The sequence below is a fragment of the Acomys minous genome (genome assembly GCF_964271855.1).
Source record: "Acomys minous genome assembly, chromosome: 6".
Lineage (NCBI taxonomy): Eukaryota > Metazoa > Chordata > Mammalia > Rodentia > Muridae > Acomys > Acomys minous.
The window spans coordinates 125,608,247-125,628,205 of record NC_140487.1 but is presented as its reverse complement, the minus strand read 5'-3'; the positions used below and the strand labels follow the sequence as shown (position 1 = coordinate 125,628,205).

General features: G+C 50.7%; 1 protein-coding gene across 4 annotated transcripts; it reads right to left on the bottom strand.

Annotated features, from left to right (window-relative positions):
* Positions 1 to 1,149: 1,149 nt before the first annotated feature.
* NOL9 (nucleolar protein 9) lies at positions 1,150 to 19,657 on the bottom strand. Of its 4 annotated transcripts, none has more exons than XM_084786874.1 (12): positions 19,176 to 19,655; positions 17,800 to 18,019; positions 17,356 to 17,483; positions 13,343 to 13,478; positions 13,146 to 13,236; positions 12,532 to 12,629; positions 10,163 to 10,324; positions 9,075 to 9,378; positions 8,292 to 8,403; positions 4,699 to 4,876; positions 3,810 to 3,943; positions 1,150 to 2,617 (listed from the first exon to the last, which is right to left on the bottom strand). In XM_084786874.1, exons 1-12 carry the CDS (start codon positions 19,614 to 19,616, stop codon positions 2,474 to 2,476), a joined length of 2,148 nt encoding a protein of 715 aa, XP_084643000.1. In that variant the 5' UTR covers positions 19,617 to 19,655; the 3' UTR covers positions 1,150 to 2,473. The 4 variants fall into 4 exon arrangements, with proteins under 4 accessions (XP_084643000.1, XP_084643001.1, XP_084643002.1 ...); XM_084786875.1 differs by having other exon boundaries at positions 13,146 to 13,233; positions 19,176 to 19,654; XM_084786877.1 differs by lacking the exon at positions 1,150 to 2,617 and having other exon boundaries at positions 3,886 to 4,014; positions 19,176 to 19,657.
* Between the last annotated feature and the right edge of the window lie 302 nt (positions 19,658 to 19,959).

The window sequence follows — 19,959 nt, the reverse complement described above, 5'->3', positions numbered from 1 at the left end:
TCCTGGACTCACTTTGTAGACCAGGCTGGCCTCGAACTCACAGCAATCGATCTGCCTGGCAGCATCACTCCCCTTACAAGGCCTGTGCCTGCAGAAGCATCCCTCACTCCCCTCACAAGGCCTGGGCCTGCAGCAGCATCTCTCACTCCCCTCACAAGGCCTGGGCCCCCAGCAGCATCTCTCACACCTACGTGTCTAGTGCATTGATTGGGTCCTTTACCTGCACCATCTGACCTCCACACAGCAGATCAGGCAGAACCCTACAGCCACAAGTTCTTATTAAAGAGATGCAGGCTGAGGTCCCAGCCTCCCTTTCCGGCCTCACTGACTCCACTCACCTCTGCCCAGACTCTGAAAGGTCAATCAAGGCACTGGCCTGTCCTCATATCTTCTTTACTTTCAGTTCCTTGGGTCTTGAGCCTCTAATGATCACTTAAGGATCCCTTCTTCCCGAAACAGGAAATAGCTCCTAGAATGTGATTCTAAGGCCCCACAGAAACTGGAGACTTGGGGTTCACTGTCGCAGGGTTCTGTAGTCATCTTAAAACAAGTGTTTGTATGAACCATACTCTTAAGACTCTCAAACAGAAACCATATACACGGAACACTTGGGAAACTGAGGCAGGAGGCTCATGTATGAATGTGAGGTCAGCCTGCTCACAGCAAGATCCTGCCTCAGAACAGAAAACCCCATGAAGGATGACTGAGTTGACCGCCCAAGCGCCCTAACGCCCTGACACCACGATCACATGATCACATGCACAGATACTTTGCTGCAGGTCTCTGAAAGCTAGGCTTCCACAAGACCCCCTTCCAGGCATCCTGCTCCCCACAGGACCTGAGCAGTACCCACGGCTCCGCCCCCTACTGCTGACAGAGGTTGTTACTGCTGAGGACCATCAAGTGAAGGCAAGCATTTAAAAGCTAAAATCATACCTTTTAAGAAAAATATGCAAACTCTGGGCACAGTGTTGCCTGTAATCCTAACGCTCAGGAGGCAGAGGTAGGTTGACCTCTGTGAGTTTGAGGGCAGCCTGGTCTACAAGGCAAGTCCAGGACTGCCAGGGCTACACAGAGAAACCCTGTTTCGAAAAAACGGGGGTGGGGGGGAGGAAAAAAAGAAAAAGAAAAAGAAAAAACAAATGGGAGGGCTGTATCACAGGATGTTTATTTATGTGAAGGGAAGATCCGGGCATGTGGTGGCTAAGACGGCGCATACCTGTGACCTGAGCAGCCAAGGAGTGGAGGGAGAAGGAACAAGGAGCCCAGAGACCTGCGTGGGTAGCACAGTAAGAGCCTCCCCGCTCCAAACACAAAGACTCCACACAGGCTCAAGTTAGATACAAATAGGGACAGCTAGCTAAGTGAGTCCTGAAGTGGCCTAGAGGGATTCAGTCCAACCAGGCAACTGCAGCTCTGTCTCCTAATAAGGTTTTCAGCCGCTAAGACCACCACAAAGACGGGGCCAAGCAGACAAGATGGGGGTGGTCAGTGGTGTAGGTGAGTGTAAACATTAAACCTTCCACATGATCCTGTTGGAACTCCTGACACTTCTGTCACACCAGCTTGAAAAGCTCCTCAGTGTCCTGCAACCATAAAAATGATCTGGCCCAGTCACTCCTGGTTATAGAAGCCACCTGCAGTGGCCTCAGCCCCTAGAAGAAATGTGCTGATAGCAAAGGTTTGCCCACGCCAGGCACAAATGTGTCTATCCACAAGCTCGTGGGCCCCATGGCAGTATCTTCAGCTTGACGGAGGAGACAGAGCACACTCAGATGTTAAGGAACCATCTGGAGGCTTTGACGATGTCAGAGGTCTTCAACAGAAACCTTCATGATTCAAAAAGACCCAGACATCAACAGACCACATACAACCCTGTAACAGTCCACAGTTGGGAGATTCGATGACAAAGGATCAGGATTTTGAGTCACCTCGCCTGACTGGTAAGGTCCACTTGGCTCAAAGTCAGCCCCTCCCTCTCGCCCCAGGCAGTCCTTGCACTGCCCAGAGGATCTCTTGGCATATTACTGTGGCCATGATTTCCTTACTTTGATCCCAGTTCCAGCATCAGGTCCTTGGAGAATTCTCAGATGTCCTGCTCTTCCTGTTCACGGTGATGCTAACTTTCGTCACTGCTGTGCCGCTCTGCAGCAGACACTCCACTTACCCAGTTGTAAGGAGGTCCAGGGCCAAGCTTGAGATCAACCGGCTTAAGAGAAATGCTGGAAAGCTAGTGTGGGGCATAGGCCTGTAATGCCACACGTGGATGGTGGACACAGGGGACCCAGAGCTTTAGGCCAGTCTGAGTTGTCTTAGACTCTGTCTTAGAGGGAAAAAGAAAATGGAGGGGCTTGAACTATTTTAACGTAGCACATTTTCCAGTAACATGATGTCCACGGTCACAAAGCCCCACTGAGTCTGCTGACCAGAGGCTCGGGGACAAGGTGTCCAGGTAGGAAAGTCTTTCTCCGCATCAACGCCTTATTTTCCGTTTTTGATAGAGTTTGTACCGGGGCAATGCATTTCCATACTGTCTTTCTCCAATTTTCTCTGTTGCTCCAAGAAGTTTAAAGTTATAACTGGTGGTGACATAAGGAACCGTCCCTTCAGGCCCAGGCTGAAATGAAGACACAAAGAGTCAGTCTAGAGACTGTCTAGAGGAGCAGAGGGACCCTTCAAGTGGAAGCCAGCGGGGAGGCAGCAAGTCCCTGAAGCTTGAGACACTTAGGATGGTTTTGTTGTTGTTGTTTTGTTTTTCAAGACAGGGTCTCTCTGTATAGTGTCCTGGCTGTCCCGGACTCCCTCTGTAGACCAGGCTGGCCTCGAACTCATAGATTAAAGATGTGTACCACCATGCCCAGCTCACTCAGGATGTTTCTAAAAGGCCTCTTTTTGTTGTTTTTTGAGACAAGGTTTCTCACGTAACCACCTGGCTGTCCTAGAACTCATTTTGTAGACCAGGCTGGCCTCAAACTCACAGAGATCCACCTGCCTCTGCTTCATAGAGTTCTGGGATTAAAGGAGTGTGTCATCACTGCCCAGCATCTCCTTTTTAAACTTTAATGTGAATGTCATGTGGATGCTGGGACTTTAACTCAGGTCCTCTACAAGAGCAGCCAGTTCTTACTACTGTGTCATCTCTCTAGCCTTTTATTTATTTATTTATTTATTTATTTTATGTATATGAGTACACTGTCTTCATGCACACCACAAGAGGGCATCAGATCTCATTATAGATGGCTGTGAGCCAGCATGTGGTTGCTGGGAATTCAACTCAGGACCTCTGGAAGAACAGTCAGTGCTTTTAACCACTCCAGCCTTTTAAAAGATAAGCCAGCCAGCCACAAGCATGCCTCCATTTCCTGTCACTCGCCCGGTCCCACACATACACCAAATACCATGAGAGACGGTGGACATACAGGGTGCTTCTTTCAAATCAGATGAGAGCTAAATACAACCACGACCTCTGGCCACTCAACCAACACTGGCGTTGGGCCATGCGGATGAGCGCCGCTGTGCCTTCCCAGTTTGCCTCAGAACAAGCACCCTTTAATCCCTGCACTTGGGAGACCAACTTGATCTACAAATGGAGTTTCAGGTCAACCAAGACTCCAACATAAGCAAACAAGACTGCGTACAGAAGGGCGGTCCTGTGGAGGCTCCTCTGCCTTCACACCCTGGGCTCCTGACTGGAACCTTCGAGGATCCCAACACTCCATCTTGTGCCATTCTCCTTGGCCGCTGACAGCTTCAGCTAAGCCCCGCCTGCCCAGGCTCATTGAAGGACCAACAGGGCCTCGTGGCCTTACCTGTTTCCTGAAAACACAATGTGGAATGGAAATGGCGCCCACCAGCAGACAGTTGACAGTTCTTAACTCTTCTGGAGGCAAAGGGGTGAGGATGTAATAGAGCTGCTGCTCCATGTCGACGCCTCTGCAGATACCTTCAAGATACAGAGCAAGAGCAGCCATTCTGCAGATGCTACACACTTCAACCACAGGAAGTAAGGTCAACCTTGACATGAAGAGTTTTAAATTTTCATTTTGGGGGTGAACATATGACTCAACAGTTAAGAACACTTGCTGTTCTTGCCAAGGACCCAAGTTCTATTTCTAGAACCCATATGGTGACTCAGTTCTGCCCCCATGGGCTGACGAGGAGGCTTGGCAGGGTTAAGGTGCTTGCTACTCCCCCACAGGACCCAGGGTCAGCTCTTGGCACCAGCTGCAGGCAGCTCACAACCAACTGTGACTCCAGCTCTTGACTCCAGTGCTTCTAACCCCATGTGCACATCCCCACATAATTAAAAAGAATTTCTTTTCTCTCTCTCTCTCTTTTTTTTTTTTTTTGAGACAGCATCTATGTAATCCTTGTTTTATCCAAAAACTTGCTAAGTAGAGCAGACTGTCCTCAGGCTCACAGAGGTCTACTTGCCTGGGTCTCCTGGAATGAGCCACAATGCCAAACTAAAATAAATGTTACAGTGCAATTCAAAGAATTTGCACAAAGAATCCCCATGTTCACATGTGAGGATCAAAACGAGCTAACAGAAAGGCCTGGGTAACTGACGGAGGCAACAGAACTTGTCACCTAGGAGCACAGGGAAAGACACTCATCTACAACACACAAGTACGAGGTCAATCCCAGCTGTCTACAGTGGGGGGACAGGGCAAGAGGCATTGTTTATTCTCAACTCACCAAAGCCCAAACAGTCACATATGGGGTTCTGGGCAAGCAGGATGGGACCCCGAGTGTATCCTTTCATGTCATCCACAATCTTGCAGAGGCCAACCCAGTTTGCATTCAGGGCATACAGTATGTGGGCAGGGGCGACATCTGCATGAGTGACCCGGACAGCGACGGCACTGAAGGGGACCTGAGAACAAACCATAAGTGTGCATTGTCTCTGATCAGCTCTATCTGAGAGGTCTCCTGAGACGCAGCCTCTGCATAGTCCGGGGGGACCTCCTATGTGCCTGCTATTGCCTTAGGTCGTGCCTCCCGCCCCCCCCACCCCCTTTTTTTCCTTTGAGACAAGGCTTCACTGTGTCGTCTTGGCTGTCCTGGACTCACTTTGTAGGCCAGGCTGGCCTTGAACTCAGAGAGAGATCTACCTGGCTATACCTCAAAAGTGCTGGGATTACAGGCCACCACGTGAGGCCTGCCTTGGGTTCCTAACCCTGAATTAACAGGCATGGACTACATGGCTAACATAAAGATGTCCTAATTGTGTTGTATGTGTTCATATGTGGTCACATGTGTGTGTGCATGTGGGATCTCTTCTCTTCATCACTCTCCATGTTGGTTTGATTTTCAGGGTTTTCTTGAAGAAAGTCTCACTGTGTAACCCAGGCTTGTCTGGAATTCAATGTGTAGACCAGGCTGCCTCAAAGCAGAGATCCAATAGGACACCACACCAGGCTCTACTTTGTTGTTCTGAGAAAAGGCTCTCATTGAACCCAAAGCTTGCTGATTGGGCCAGGCTGACTGACTGGCAAGCTCCAGGGATTTCCTTGCCTGTTTTCCCCAGTGCTGGAGTTACAGGCACGTTCCATCATACCCAGCCACAATCTAGGTTCGGAAAGCACAAATTAGGAAATGGCCTACAAGGCAGGAGGCCCTGGGCTGACTCCCTCACAGCACAAAACACTGGGTGTGGCGGCACATGCCTATTCTCCCAGCACGGGGCAGGCAGAGGCACGAGGCTGAGAAGTGTGAGGCAGCAGGGTCACGTACCCCCTCCTTCCTGTGTTCTATCCACTGTGTCTTCCTTCCTTTCTCCCCTCAACTTAAAACAAAACCAGGGTGAAAGCACCAGCACCAGTTTCAGCCTGTAGGCTTTCGGGACATTTCTTTGTAGATTGATTGATTAGGGAAAAGCTATTCAGACATTAGCCAAAAAACCAGTCAGCCAGGCGTGGTGGTGCACATTTTTAATCCCAGCACTCAGGAGGCAGAGGCAGGCAGATTGCTGTGGGTTCGAGGCCAGCCTGGTCTACCAAGAGTCTAGGTCAGCCAAGGCTACACAGAGAAACCTCGTCTCGAAAAAACAAAACAAAAAAGGAAAGAAAGAAAGAAAGAAAGAAAAAGAAAACCAGAGCCAGCAGCTTACAGGACAGTAAGGGATGGCCCAGGAGGTGTTGGCAGCCACAGGAGAGTGACAGCCAGTTCCACCACTCCAGTCTTAGCTCAGCTTTTCTTCTGGGTCCTTGCAGGATTTATCACCTGTGTTTTGTTGAATATGAATTTTGCTTTCTTTCTTTTAAAAAGCAAACCCACGGCAAATTGCCCATCATGTTCATGTTTAGACATGATCTTGAGTGTTTTATGGTTTTTTCCAAAACATGTGCCATGACCACTTTAATCCTCAACAGTATAAGAACGGAAAGTAGACCAGAGCGGGGGGCTCTAGGGCTTAGCCACCTGTTACTTCACCTAGACGTAAACATAAAGTGACTTAAAAATTTTTTTTTGGTTTTTCAAGACAAGGTTTCTCTGTGGAGTCTTGGCTATCCTAGACTCACTTTGACTTTTTTAAAAAAATACATCCTAGCCGGGAATGGTGGCACACACCTTTACTCCCAACACTGGAGAGGCAGAGGCAGGCAGATCGCTGTGAGTTCAAGGCCAGTCTGGTCTACAAAGCAAGTCCAGGACAGCCAAGGCTAACACAGAGAGACCCTGTCTCAAAAAACGGGGAAAAAAAAGAAAACCAAACCAAACCAAACCAACCAACCAACCAACAACAACAAAAACAACAAAACCCAAAACAAGACCAAAACAAAAAGCCCAAAACCTTTTGAGGCCAGCCTGGTCTACAAAGCGAGTCCAGGACAGTCAAGGCTACACAGAGAGACCCTATCTTGGAAAAAAACAAAAACAACAAAACTCCAAAACCCAAGAACACATCCAGGTAATCATGCTGTAACAGTTTTCTCCTGTGTAATAAAGGACAAGGCGCTCTTGTTCTGCTGTGGAGATGTATGTTGACACTCCCTGCTTTTCTTTAAAATGTTTTAAAAAACAAAATTGGTAGCTGGACAGTGGTGGCACCTGTTTGTAACCCCAGCACTCTGGGGGAATGGGGGGATGGCGGCAGAGGCAGGTAGATCTGAGTTTGAGGCCAGCCTGGTCTGCAGATCAAGGTCCAGCACATTCAAGGCTACAGAAACCCTGTCTCAAAAACCAAACCAAACCAAACCAAAAAAGCTGCTGTGTGCACACCCATGCGTGTACATGTGCGTATATGCATATGTCCTTGAGTGTGTGTGTGTCTGGTGGTTTGAATAAGTTCATAAGTTTGAATGCTGGTGGAACTGCTTTGGAAGGATCAGGAGGTGTGGCACTGGAGTGGGGCTGAGCTCTGGGCAATTCTCAGTGTGCCTCTGCCTCCTACTTGTAAATCAAAATGTGTAGTCTCAGGCGGGCACAGGTGGCGCACACCTTTAATCCCAGCACTCAGGAGGCAGAGGCAGGCGGATCTCTCTGAGTTCGAGGCCACTACAGAGTGAGTTCCGGAACAGCCAAGGCTACAAGGCTACACAGAGAAACCCTTTCTCTAAATCCCCCTCCCCCCCAAAATAGAAAGTGGTCTCAGCTGTCCCTGCTGCTTGTGCTGTTGCTTTGCTCTCCGTAGCAGCAGCAACCTAATCAATCTCTCTCTTATCAGCTGCCTTAGTCATGGTGTTTTGTCACAGAAACAGAAAAGTAACCTAAGACTGTGTGTGCATGTGTCTTATGCACACACAGCATGGAAAAGGCTCTGGGTTCAATCACCTGCAGTAAACAAGCACTCCTGCTGTCACGCTCAGCATCCACCACCCTAGAACAGCATAGTGGTTTCCCCAAAGCATTTCCTAACAGCCTGGACTCCAGGTTGTAACGGCTTTGGTATTGAAACCCAACAGCAATAACCAGGTACCAGGAGGTGCTCTAGATTCCAGCCCAGGAGCATCCTGAGAATCAGGTACTACCCCACCAGCTGGATGGCCTGGCCACTAGTCGGGTAACTTACAGCTGACATGAAGCTACAGTCCACAACAGACACTGGGCTTGCCTGCCAAGGACCATGTGCCTGGCAGCTGTGCATCTTCTGCTAGGTGACCCAGCCTCACTGTCCCTTAGTCTTTACATCTGAAAAGTGGGGATAATATAACAACCCACAGCACAGGGCTGTTTCAAGAACTAGGCAAGCAAAGAGTTACAAAGGAGTAGACAAGAGTGCCCAGGACACCGGGAAGCCTCAAGCATCTTATCAGCATCAGACAATTTCTCCCACCAGCTCTGATTACCTGATAGGGCGTCAGGCTGTGCAAAGGACTAAGTGGCTCTGGCAGCGGCAGCATCAGCTGGCTAAGGTAGCCTAGCACTGCCAGATCGCGGAAAATTCTGTTGTATTTGGCCCTGAAAAGTAGAGCAGAGCAAGGTGAGTAGAGAGCGACACCACACCCGGAACAGCAACGCCTGACCAAGCAGGCACACTAGATGTGCTCTCCCCCACCCCTCCGCCCCCAGACAGGGTTTCTCCGTTTAGCCTGGGCTGTCCTGAACTCACTTTGTAGACCAAGCTGGCCTTGAACTCACAGCGACCCGCCTGCCTCTGCCTCCCGAGTGCTGGGATTAAACGCGTGCGCCACCATGCCCAGCAATACTTGCTCTTTCAAGAGATCCTCAAACCCAAGGGCCGAGCTGTGGCTCTGGGTTAGACCTGCCAGCAAGCCCACACGCCTGCACGCTCCACCTACAACCCTGGCCTGACGTAATCCTCCCAACAGCAGGAAGCCTAAGGACGCCTTGGCCCTGGGCAACAGAACCAGAACCCTGCCCCATCTGTGTTCCCACTAGGAATCAGTTTCCTTTAAATGTGCAGCTGTGGTAAACCTGAAACCTTACAGAACTACTTTCTCCTTTCCACTTACAGGGCCTTGACCTCATGATGCCCGCCTCTACTTCCTAGGTGGTGGGTGGCACATAAGGCCATGACCAGCTTCAGGACTCAGTCTCTCTGAATGAGAACACAAACGCTGCTCAGCAACAGGACGCACCACCCCTTACCCCAGCCATACTTTACCTACCTATTTTTTTCATTTTTACTACATATAAACTCTGAGTGAACAGAGATCAGTTTATGTCCAGTAAAGATGGAAAATGAACTAGAGTCTTTCTCGTCATCAGCAAATTCCAAATTGTTTCCAAATTCTTGAATTTCAAAAGGTCGGTATCGCCTTTTGATCTTGCTCTTTGTATATAGGCCATCTGTGAAATCCACGTACTCGGGGGTGAGAGCCGGCATTATTTTACCCCGGCCGGAAGACAGCTGAACGACATAGTTGGGGGACAGCAGTCGGATCAGGTCAACAAGCAGCAGCAGCCCTTCATCTGTGAAGGAAGAAACCCTGTCAGACAAGAAGTCATGCCCGGGCAGACTGTGCACACCTCACAAAATCCACTGCCCCCTTCTGGCTTCCAAGGACACTGCATACAGTGTTTGACAAAACAGAAAAATCAGGCCAGGTGCAATGGTGCAAGCCTTTAATCTCAGCAAGTTCGAGGCCAGCCTGGTCTACAGTCCAGGACAGCCAAGGCTACATATATAAACCCTGTCTCAAACACCGCCACCCCCCTGCAAAAAAAAAAGGAAGAACAGAAAAATCAGTCAATTAATTAAAAAATAACCAACAACCAGGCAAGGTAGTGTGCGCCTTTAATGCCAGCACTCAGGAGCCAGAGGCAGGCGGATCATTGTGAGTTCAAGGTCTACAAAGTGAGTCCAGGACAGCCAAGGCAACACAGAAACCCTGTCTCAAAAAACCAAAAAACAAACAAAACCAACGACAACCAACAAAAGCCAGGCAGTGATGGTGCACACCAGAAGCAGGCAGATCTCTGAGTTCAAGGCCAGCCTCGTCTACAGAGCGGTCTCCAGGACAGCCCAAAAGCCCAGAACCTACAATTGTGGCTCACTTGGTAGGACATTTGCTCACTATGCAGGAGGCCCTCGGCACCACATAAAATGGGCCTCAAAGACGAATGCCTGTACTCTCTGCATTGGGGAGGCGGTGGTAGGAGGGCCAGACGTTCACCCTCATCTGAGCATTACCTACACATGTATGGGACAGCACAGGGCACCCCGTCAACGTGCAACATGTGCACCCAGGCTTACCGGTCACCCAGCCCATGGTGTTGATGATAAGCGGGGCCTCTCTCCTGTAATCCCTCATCACATACTTTATGATCTCGATGTAGTTTTCATGGTCGTTGTGACAGTTCATCTTCCCGTAATACACCATCCGCTGCGGCCTCCTCTGGTGGGTGTAAGGCGGTCCTAGGAAAGAAGAGCAGGAGTCAGTGGGCAAGCACCTTCCCAGGACATACATGCTCCAGGGCAGCGGCCTCCACCTTCCTCATGCCCTTTAATACAGTTCCTTGTGCTGTGGTGGCCCCACCATAAAATTACTTCAGTGCTACTTCAGAACTGTAGTTTTGCTGCTGTTAAGAATAATAACATGTGTGTCTGATATGCACCATGGGGGTCAGGACCCATAGGATGAGAACCAACCGCTGCTCATGAGGTACTACCCACAGCACTGCCAAGCAAAAGCAACTATGCCACGGCCACCAAACAACAGGTAGGGTTCTGTGTCCCCCGCCAACCCTGACAAAGAAGAGCACTCCCAGTTTCATGTGTGTAACTCAATTTCAATCATGTTCTGACATGGCTACAACAGCTCCAGATTCCTGGGTTGTAACTACAAGCCTCCCACCTTTGGCCTCCGGCTTCTTGGACACTCAGTCAATGACCTGGAATGACCCTTATGAGTGGCGGTACATACTTGTGATCCCAGAGTTTGGGAGGCACAGTAAGTGGAACTGTGTAAGCTCCAGGACAGAAGGTTCCAGGTTAGCCAGAGCCACATAGTGAGAGCACCCCCCAACACCCCCAAAAGGAGAAAAAAACCAAGAAACGAAACAAAACAAACAACCCAGACAGAAACCAAAGCAAGGGCTTGGTGGCAGGAGCACGCGCCCTGCTCTGGCAGAGGCCTGGGTCTGGTCCCCAGGGTTCCGAGGTTGACAATCACTTCTCGCCCCAGCTTCAGGGGAACATAAAGCTGGCTCCAAGGACACCTGCACTCAGGTGCTCACACTCCACTCTCCAAGGACACCCGCACTCAGGTGCTCACACTCCACTCTCCAAGGACACCCGCACTCAGGTGCTCACACTCCACACTCCAAGGACACCCGCACTCAAGTGCTCACACTCCACTCTCCAAGGACACCCGCACTCAGGTGCTCACACTCCACACTCCAAGGACACCCGCACTCAGGTGCTCACACTCCACTCTCCAAGGACACCCGCACTCAGGTGCTCACACTCCACTCTCCAAGGACACCCGCACTCAGGTGCTCACACTCCACACTCCAAGGACACCCGCACTCAGGTGCTCACACTCCACTCTCCCCATATTAATTGAAAGTAAATCTTTAACAAAAGCTAAAGCTCGGGGCTGGAGAGATGGCTCAGAGGCTAAGAGCGCCGCCTGCTCTTCCAGAGGTCCTCAGTTCAATTCCCAGCAACCACGTGGTGGCTCACAGCCATCTATAATGTGATCTGATACCCTCTTCTATGCAGGTATACATGTAGGCTAAATAAATCTGTTTTTTTGTTTTTGTTTTTCGAGACAGGGTAAATAAGTAAAAAGGCCACAGCTCACTCTATAAGCTGCTGGCCAGTGCTCAGGCCCCAGATCCTCCCCGGGGGAAACACTGACTCCTGCAGTTGTCATTGACTTCTACATGTTATGTATGTGTGCAGAGACACTTGTACTCAACTGCCACTCAAAATAAGTAAGGGTAACATTTAAGAAACAACACAGTGAGCTGGGCATGGTGGCACACTCCTTTAATTCCAGCACTCAGGGAGGCAGAGGCAGACAGACCTTTCTTAGTTCAAGGCCAGCCTGGTCTACAAAGAAAGTCCAGAACAGCCAAGGCTACACAGAGAAACCCTGTGGGGGTGGGGTGTGGGGGGCGCAAATCTGTGGCTGGAGAGATGGCTCAGCCACTAAAGGCTAGGCTCACAACCAAAAATAAAAAAATCTGGATGTAGCAATGAACTACAGTACTAAGCACATTTAACACCCATGAACTACACACCCAGGAATAGCTAAAATGATCACATTTATTGTTTATATGACAGCATCTACCCACTGTTCAGCAGCACTGGGTCAGGGTTGTGTCCTTCTGTAGACATACAGATCACCTCAGATGCTGTGAGGGAGAGATGTGTTTGTCACTTACATAGAACAGTGCTGAGAGATGGGCAGCAGGCAAGGGCACTGGCTGCTCTTCCATAGGACCTGGCTTCAATTTTTAGTTCGTAACTGACTGTAACTCTGGTTCCAAGCAATCACCAGCCTCACACCAACATACATGCAGGCAAAACACTGATGCACATAAAATAAAATTAATGCAAGGCAGTGCAGTCCACTCTGCATGCTTTACATGAGGAGTTCTTCAGGAGGGACATACCCAGAATCGGTTCTGTGATGTTCAGTAAAGCGATGCAGCCAGGAGGAGTGAACTCCGTCTGCCCCAGATCACACTCCAGATAATCAACCACGGGAATGCTGGAAGTTGTTAGAGAGAGACAAATCTCAGCAGCCTTCCTCTGTGGGAGTGATTTGTGACACAGATGTCATCATCCTGTGTGGCCTTGTAGCTGCTGTACTCCAAAGACCAGGGCCCCCGTGCAGGCAAGGCCCGGTACACTTACAACAGGCAAGGTCATCTCCAAAACATAACAGGGCTCAGTCCTGGGGTAATACCTGGACCAATACAGACCCAATGCCAAGCACCTCTCCTCTATAGGTCAGAGTCAGCCTGTGGAACGGTGCCACTGCCCAGGTGACAGTGCATAGAGCTGTACACAATCCCTACCTCAAGTCTCTCTGACAAGCTGGGCATGGTGGGTTACCTACCACCTGTAATCATAACACTGGGGGGGGGGAGGGGGGCAAGGTTGAGACAGGAGGACAGCCTGGTGTAGCGAGGGAGACCATGCCACCAATATCAAACAGAACCAGATTTTTCCACTTGACTCTCACTTCATGCTCAGATGAGAAAGACAACACAAGCATGCTTACCTGTTTAATAACTGGTTAATCAGTATTCTATTGAATGTTGATTTTCCAATGTCACAAGCGCCACACACCAGGATGACAGGGCAGCCATCTACTTTTGCAGGTAAAACAAACAGTGAGGCCTGGTGCCAGCCGGTCCTTGGGATTCTAGCAGTGAATGAGGCCCTGGGGACACGGCTTGAACAAGAGGCAACCCTCACCTCGGGACACGTCGACCAACTCCTCCAGGGCACAGAGCCCGCTCTCACTCAAGCAAATGCCTTTCTTCCTCCTCTGCCTTCTGATGCCAACTGTCCTCAATGTTACATACTCTGGGTTAATCTTCACAGGAGGGTTCTGAAACACAACACAGAAACGTAAGGAGAGGTTTAAAATGTACACTCACTTGCTTCTAAGTTAATAAGCTTCATATAGTTGAGTTACAAAATTAAAAAGCCCTGGCTCCCCCCTCTCAGTGCCCCATCAGTGTGCCCTGCCCACTCTTCCTCAAGTACAAGTCTGTTTTCACAGCTTACACACACTCTCATGCCTCAGGAGAAAAAGAAGGCATGAAAATGTGGAAAAATGCCAGGCATGGTGGCGCACGCCTTTAATCCCAGCACTCAGGAGGCAGGGGCAGGTGGATCACTGTAAGTTCAAGGCCAGCCTGGTCTACAAAGCGAGTCCAGAACAGCCAAGGCTACACAGAGAAACCCTGTCTCAAGGGGGAAAAAAAAGGTGGAAAAGTTCAACAGAAGCCACAGCGGGACAGCCTGGTGATCTGAAATAAAGTCAAGACCACCTCTGAAAACACAAAACACAGGACAGACGCACACTGAGCTGAAGGGTGAAGAGGGTAGGTGCCCAGGGAAGCAGAGAAACTGCGAAGGCCAGCAGTCGCCGACGGGGGAGGACCAGGTGAAAACATCCACCACACACACGAAGGGAGGACACGCCCAAAAACACTCTCAGGCAATCAGCAGCTCAGTTTGAAAAATCAAAAAGGGCATTCCGCCGGGCGTGGTGGCGCACGCCTTTAATCCTGGCACAGGCAGAGGCAGGTGGATCACTGTGAGTTCGAGGTCAGCCTGGTCTACAAATTGAGTCCAGGACAGCCAAGGCTACAGAGAGAAACCCTGTCTTGAAAAACCAAAAAAACAAAACAAAACAAAGAAACAAAAAAAAAAAAAAACCAACAACAACAACAAAACAAACAAACAAACAAACAAAAACAAAAAAAACCTCAAAATGCAATCACATGAAGGGCTGGGGACATGCCACAGAGGACAAAACTCTAGTTACTAAGGTCAAGTTCAAATCCCCAGCACCTGTGTGTAAATCTAGGGACCTTTTGCTGCTGTGGGCCCAGGACTTGGGAAGCAGAGACGGGACCCTGGGGTAAGCAGCTGGAACAGAAGGGGCCAAGGGTCAGCAAGAGATCTTGTACAACGCAGAGGTGGGGACGGGTGAGGAGCGCATTCTATATCACGTTCTGACCCTCACATGCATGCACACACCCCACAAATAAACAAGCATTTAGCTACACCAGCTACACTATGGTGTAGCACGTGTCTGGGATCCTACACCTCTAAAGGTAAGAGGAATACAAATCTGAGGCCTCTGTGGGCTACGCAGTAACACTGTCTCTAAGTGGGGTATGTGTGAGAAAAAGGTGGGTGCGCTCGCAATGTCGGCCCAGAGGCTAGAAGGACTTCCAGTTCTTCCAGAGACTGGAGCTCCCGGGCCGTGTGGCTTCCAACTCCCTGTAACTTCAGTGCCAGAGGGATCCCACACCTCTGGCCCCCACAGAAACCTTGCACACACATGCATATACCCACATAATTAAATATTGGAATAATAACCATAAATGCTCCCCCATAACCAACCACCTTACAGCAATTCCTAAGCCATGCACTGTCTGCCCCATGGCAGACGCCTTGCTCCCTTCCCCAAGGTGAAGGAACCACGAGAAGGAATCTTCTGTTCGCTCTTGCCCTTCTCCCACATTTGTCCTCTGCTGCTATGCAAATAAATGGTCTGCGTGGCCAGGTGGGGTGCTGCCCACTTGGAATTTTAGCATTTGTTTATTTTTTGTTTGTTCTGAGACAGGTACACAGCCTCCACAACAACAAACGCCACAGGCTGAGTGGTTAAGAGCACCTGCTGCTCCTGAAGGGACTGGGGTGATTCTCTGCACCACATACAAGTTCTCCACCTCCTCAGGCACCAGGCACACATGCTGCACAGGCACATACAAGCAAAACACTCGCACACAAAATAATAAAATAAAAATGTTTTAATTATGTAAAGCCTGGCAGTGGTGGCACTCCTTTAACACGAGCACTTGAGAAGCAGCCTGGTCTATAGAGCTAATTCCAGGATGGCCAGGCTACACAGAGAAACCCTGTTTAAAAAAACCAAAATAAATATTTAAGTAAAATAAAAATCAAAAAAAGTTGTTTGTTTTTTGGAGACAAGGCTTCTCCGTGTAGCTTTGTAGACCAGGTTGGCTTCTAACTCACAGAACTCTGTCCCTCTGAGTGCTGGTTTAAAGGCATGTACCTCCACACCCAAAAAAAGTTTTTAAACAAAACAAATGCCTGTAAGTGGTGGGCAACAGCTTAGCTCTCCAGGACCTGAGTTTGAGGCCAGAAGAACTTGTTACCTGCCACCTGTGAGGTGCAGACAAAGGCTGTGACTGCCGTTCAGCCTAGCCTACTTGGCAAGGTACTCTGTCTCAAAAGACAGGGAGCTCCTGAGAAACAAAACTCATGGTGTCCTCTGGCTACTATATGCATGACCATCCTTGTGCATGTGTTTGTAAAAAAACACACACACACACACACACACACACACACACACAGCCTTATAATCTAACTCATTCGTCAGGGGCTCGAGGGTGGCTCCAGCTGGCCTCCCCTCTACAATACTGTTGTCACCTCTCCTCTTTGTCTTTCATTTGCCACCCAATGTGTGGTGTTTCCTAATTCCCTTTAACAACAACAACAACAACAACAGCCTCTCCATTACACCTAGCCCAGTAACCACCGCTTTTTTTTCCCTTTCCTTTCCCTTTAAAACAAAGTCTTTTACTTCTGAATCCTCTGGTGTTTCTCTTCCCCATCACGAGGCTGTCCCTCAGCAATCTGCTAAATCCAGACCGGTCCAGCTCATCTCCGCACCTACCTTTCTCAGTCTGCCTTATCCTGGCAACGCCCCCAACCCTGGTCACTCCTCAGGTGCCTTTGTGGCTTCCAGAGCTTAACTCCCTCTGGAGCGACGTGGCCCAGACCTCATACTGTCTCCTCTCAGTGTGCTTGTGCTCGCTCTGTCACCTAATCGCCCCCACACCGCCCCCAGGGTCTCTCTGTGTAGCCTTGGCTGTCCTGGTCTCACTCTATAGACCAGGCTGGCCTCGAACTCAACAGAGATCCTCCTAACTCTGCCCCTCTGAGTGCTGAGGTCACAGGCACGAGCCAGCATGCCCAGCTTCTGTCACCTAATTTCTGTTCTCAGATACTTTCTCTGTTTCAGGCTCCCAATTTCACAGCCCTCCCCTTTTCTCTGCAGACTCGCATACTCCACTGTCTACCTGACACCTCCGACTGGAGGTCTTTCTTTTCCCGTGTTTTGGAAACATGGTGCCATGTAGCTCAGGGTAGCCTTCAAACCACTATGTAGCTGGGGAGACGACTCTGACTTCTTGGTTTTTTTTTTTTTTCAAGGCAGGGTTTCTCTGTGTAGCCTTGACTGTCCTGGACTCGCATTGTAGACCAGGCTGGCCTCGAACTCACAGTGATCCTCCTGCCTCTGCCTCCCGAGTGTTGGGATTAAAGGTGTGTGTGCACCACCGCGCCCAGCTGACCCTGACTAACTCCTTATCCTCCTGGGTGCCCCACCATAGCTGACAAAGAGGTGGCTTCTGCTGGGCAATGAGACTGAGGAAGAAGGAAATGTTCATGACAACTGTTCTGTAAGTGCTCATGTGAGCACACGCTACGCCTGTGAGTGGGGCCAGAGGGCACATCAGTGAGAGCCCCTCTCCTACCGCGAGTACCTGGGACGGAACCCACACATCAGTCAGGACTGTTCAGACTTTCTAACTGTTCGCACATGTGATACCTCTACCACCACCCCACTCTCGTGACACAGCCATGATGGAGCTGAGAGAGCTCCCTACACAGCCACTCGGCTGACTGCTACACGGCAAAGGAACAGTAAGCGCTGGCCTTACCTCCTGCCGGAAGACGTAGGATGCGCACTTATAGGAGCTCATGAAGTCCACAGCGGGGGTCCTCAGCCGCTCCAGCAACAGAATGGAGCCCAGGTGAGATAAATACCTTAGAGCCCAGTTTCTGTCCTCTGCGAAGAGAAGAGCAGGCCACCTCAGGGGTAGTAACAACTCTAGATCCGCAGCGCTTTGGCCCAGTGGCTGAACTACACAGGCTTCCCCAGGGTGTGGAGCAGAGCTGCTTTTCCACCTCTGGTGGAGACACACGATCCAAAAGTCTGCCACGCACTAGCTCCACGGTCTGGGAAAACTTTTAGTGTGAAACGGTGGGAATAATTGTACTTTAACACCTAAGACTCCCTGTGAGGACGTAGGCAGGGGGCAAGGCCCACCTCAGACACACGCTTAACACCGCCAGTCGGGAAGCGGGAAGCTGAGGGCAGTTACCAAGTTTCGTGTGAGGCTTGAGCAGGGCCCGGATCTCCCTTCTTATCTCCTTCTCGCTTTTCTCCGGTTCGGAGACCTGAATCCCATTGATGGTCAGGAAAGAATGGGTATAGGCAGAGAAGACGTCCTGGGGAGGCTGGCCTTGTTTGATGATATGCCCGTATATTTCCACCTGGCCGTAGATGCAAGTCACACGGCAGATCCCACTGAAAGTAAAACCCTAGCAGGGACAGAAAAACAAACATTATGGATACTGCTACCAAAGACAGGAAAAGCCTAAAATCTTAACTTGGTATTTGCCAATCAATAGGATCTTTTTTTTTTTTTTTTTAATTCCTTGAGACAGGACCTCATGATGTAGCCCTAGTATCCCTAGAACTGGCTGTGTAAAAGAGGCTGCTTCGGGACTGGAGAGATGGCTCAGTGGTTAAGAGCACTGTCTGCTCTTCCAAACGACCTGAGTTCAATTCCCAGCAACCACATGGCAGCTCATCACTGTCTGTAACTCCAGTTCCAGGTGATCTGACAACCTCACATCAATGCACGTAAAATTAAATAAATTATTACACACACACAAAAAAGAGGCTGCTTCTTCAACTCATGCAACCCATGCTTGCATTCAAACTGTATGTTCCCACACCAGACAAGGAAATCCATCTCTAAGTACCACATGCCACAGCAGTGGGGTTTGCAAAAGCAGGCGACACAAGTGGTCCTTGTGTAGGAGCCCTGGCTGCTCTACCAGAGAAGCCGGGTTTGGCTCCAAACACCCATATGGCAGCTCACAAGCTTCTGTAACTGCAGTTTTAGAGGATCCGACGCCCTCTTGTGGCCTCTGCAAATACTGCACGCACAATTGTGTACAGCGTGCGGGCAAAACACAAACGCACATTAAAAACAGTAACAGTACACGGTACTAAGTAGCCAACATCCGTCAGGTTTTCAGCCTGATTCTAAACACCATACCCCCACTGCGGCTCCCAACAGGCTCACACACTCTACCGCCCCGTGCTTACATAGGCGCACAGCAGCCCCAAGTAAGTCTCCAACTCCTGGCCTAAGAGGGGCAATCTCCCGCACCAGGGTCCACGTCAGACTGCCTCAGGTTTGGCTCGGCCTTGCTGCTGTCTAACTTCGTGCGAGCTACCTACCGTGTTTTTCGGCCCATAAACACAAGAAAGAGGCGGCAATCGGCACTCCCGTGGGAGCTGGGAGTGCTAAGCGCTAGTGAATCCGACTCATTTGCTAGTACAGCCTAGCTAGTGGACTCCGGCGCAGGAGGATGAGGACGATCTCGCATCCGACCTGCGTCCGGAGTGACAGGGGCGGCCAAGCGCAACAGTCCGGTCACCAACAGCTCCCCGCGGGCGACTCACCTCCCATCCCGGCAGCAGGAACAGCACACGGCCCGAGCCTAGGTCCCGCGTGAGCTGGGAGATATTCAACGACTGCGTCTGGACGTGGCGCTCCGGCCAGCTGCGGGGCGGGGGCTGGCCGCGGGGCGGGGGCTGGCGGCGGCCGGGCGTGGGCAGGCTGCGGGGCGTGGGCAGGCTGCGGGACGCGGAGCGGCTGCGGGTCCGCGCTTTGCACTTCACCGCCACGTGCGCGCCCGCGGCGGTGACACCGAGCTTCCAGTCCCCGCCCAGCGCGTGAGCCCGCAGCAGCCGCCTCCGCAGCCGCCGCAGCTCGCCGCGGGTCAGGACCCCAAACCGCCGACGGCCCCGGCGGCTGAGGAGGAGGTGGGGCCGGGCCTTGCGGACCCGCTGCCAAGAGGAGCGGCCCGCGACCCGCTTGAGCGGCACGTCCGAGTCCGCCATGCTTTAGCCCGGGACACTTCCGGCGTGAGAATCTCGCGAGGTTACGGCGCCCCGCCCCCAGAGGAAGACGCGGACAGCTGCTGGCGTCCTCTCCCGGCTGGCTCCTGCAGCACGTTAGCAGAGACTTCAGCCCGAAGGCAGGCTCAGGCTGGCTCAGGGAAACTTTGTGATGCCAACCAGGGCCCCATTTACATTATGCAAAAGCCCACCCGTTGGAGAGGGGGAGCCGAAACCCTTGGATTTAACCGCAAGGCTACCTCTCAGGAAATCCACCTGGGATCTTTTTTTTCCTTCCTGCCCAAAAAAAACGTCCAGGATTGGCATTAAAAACAAATTCGGTCCA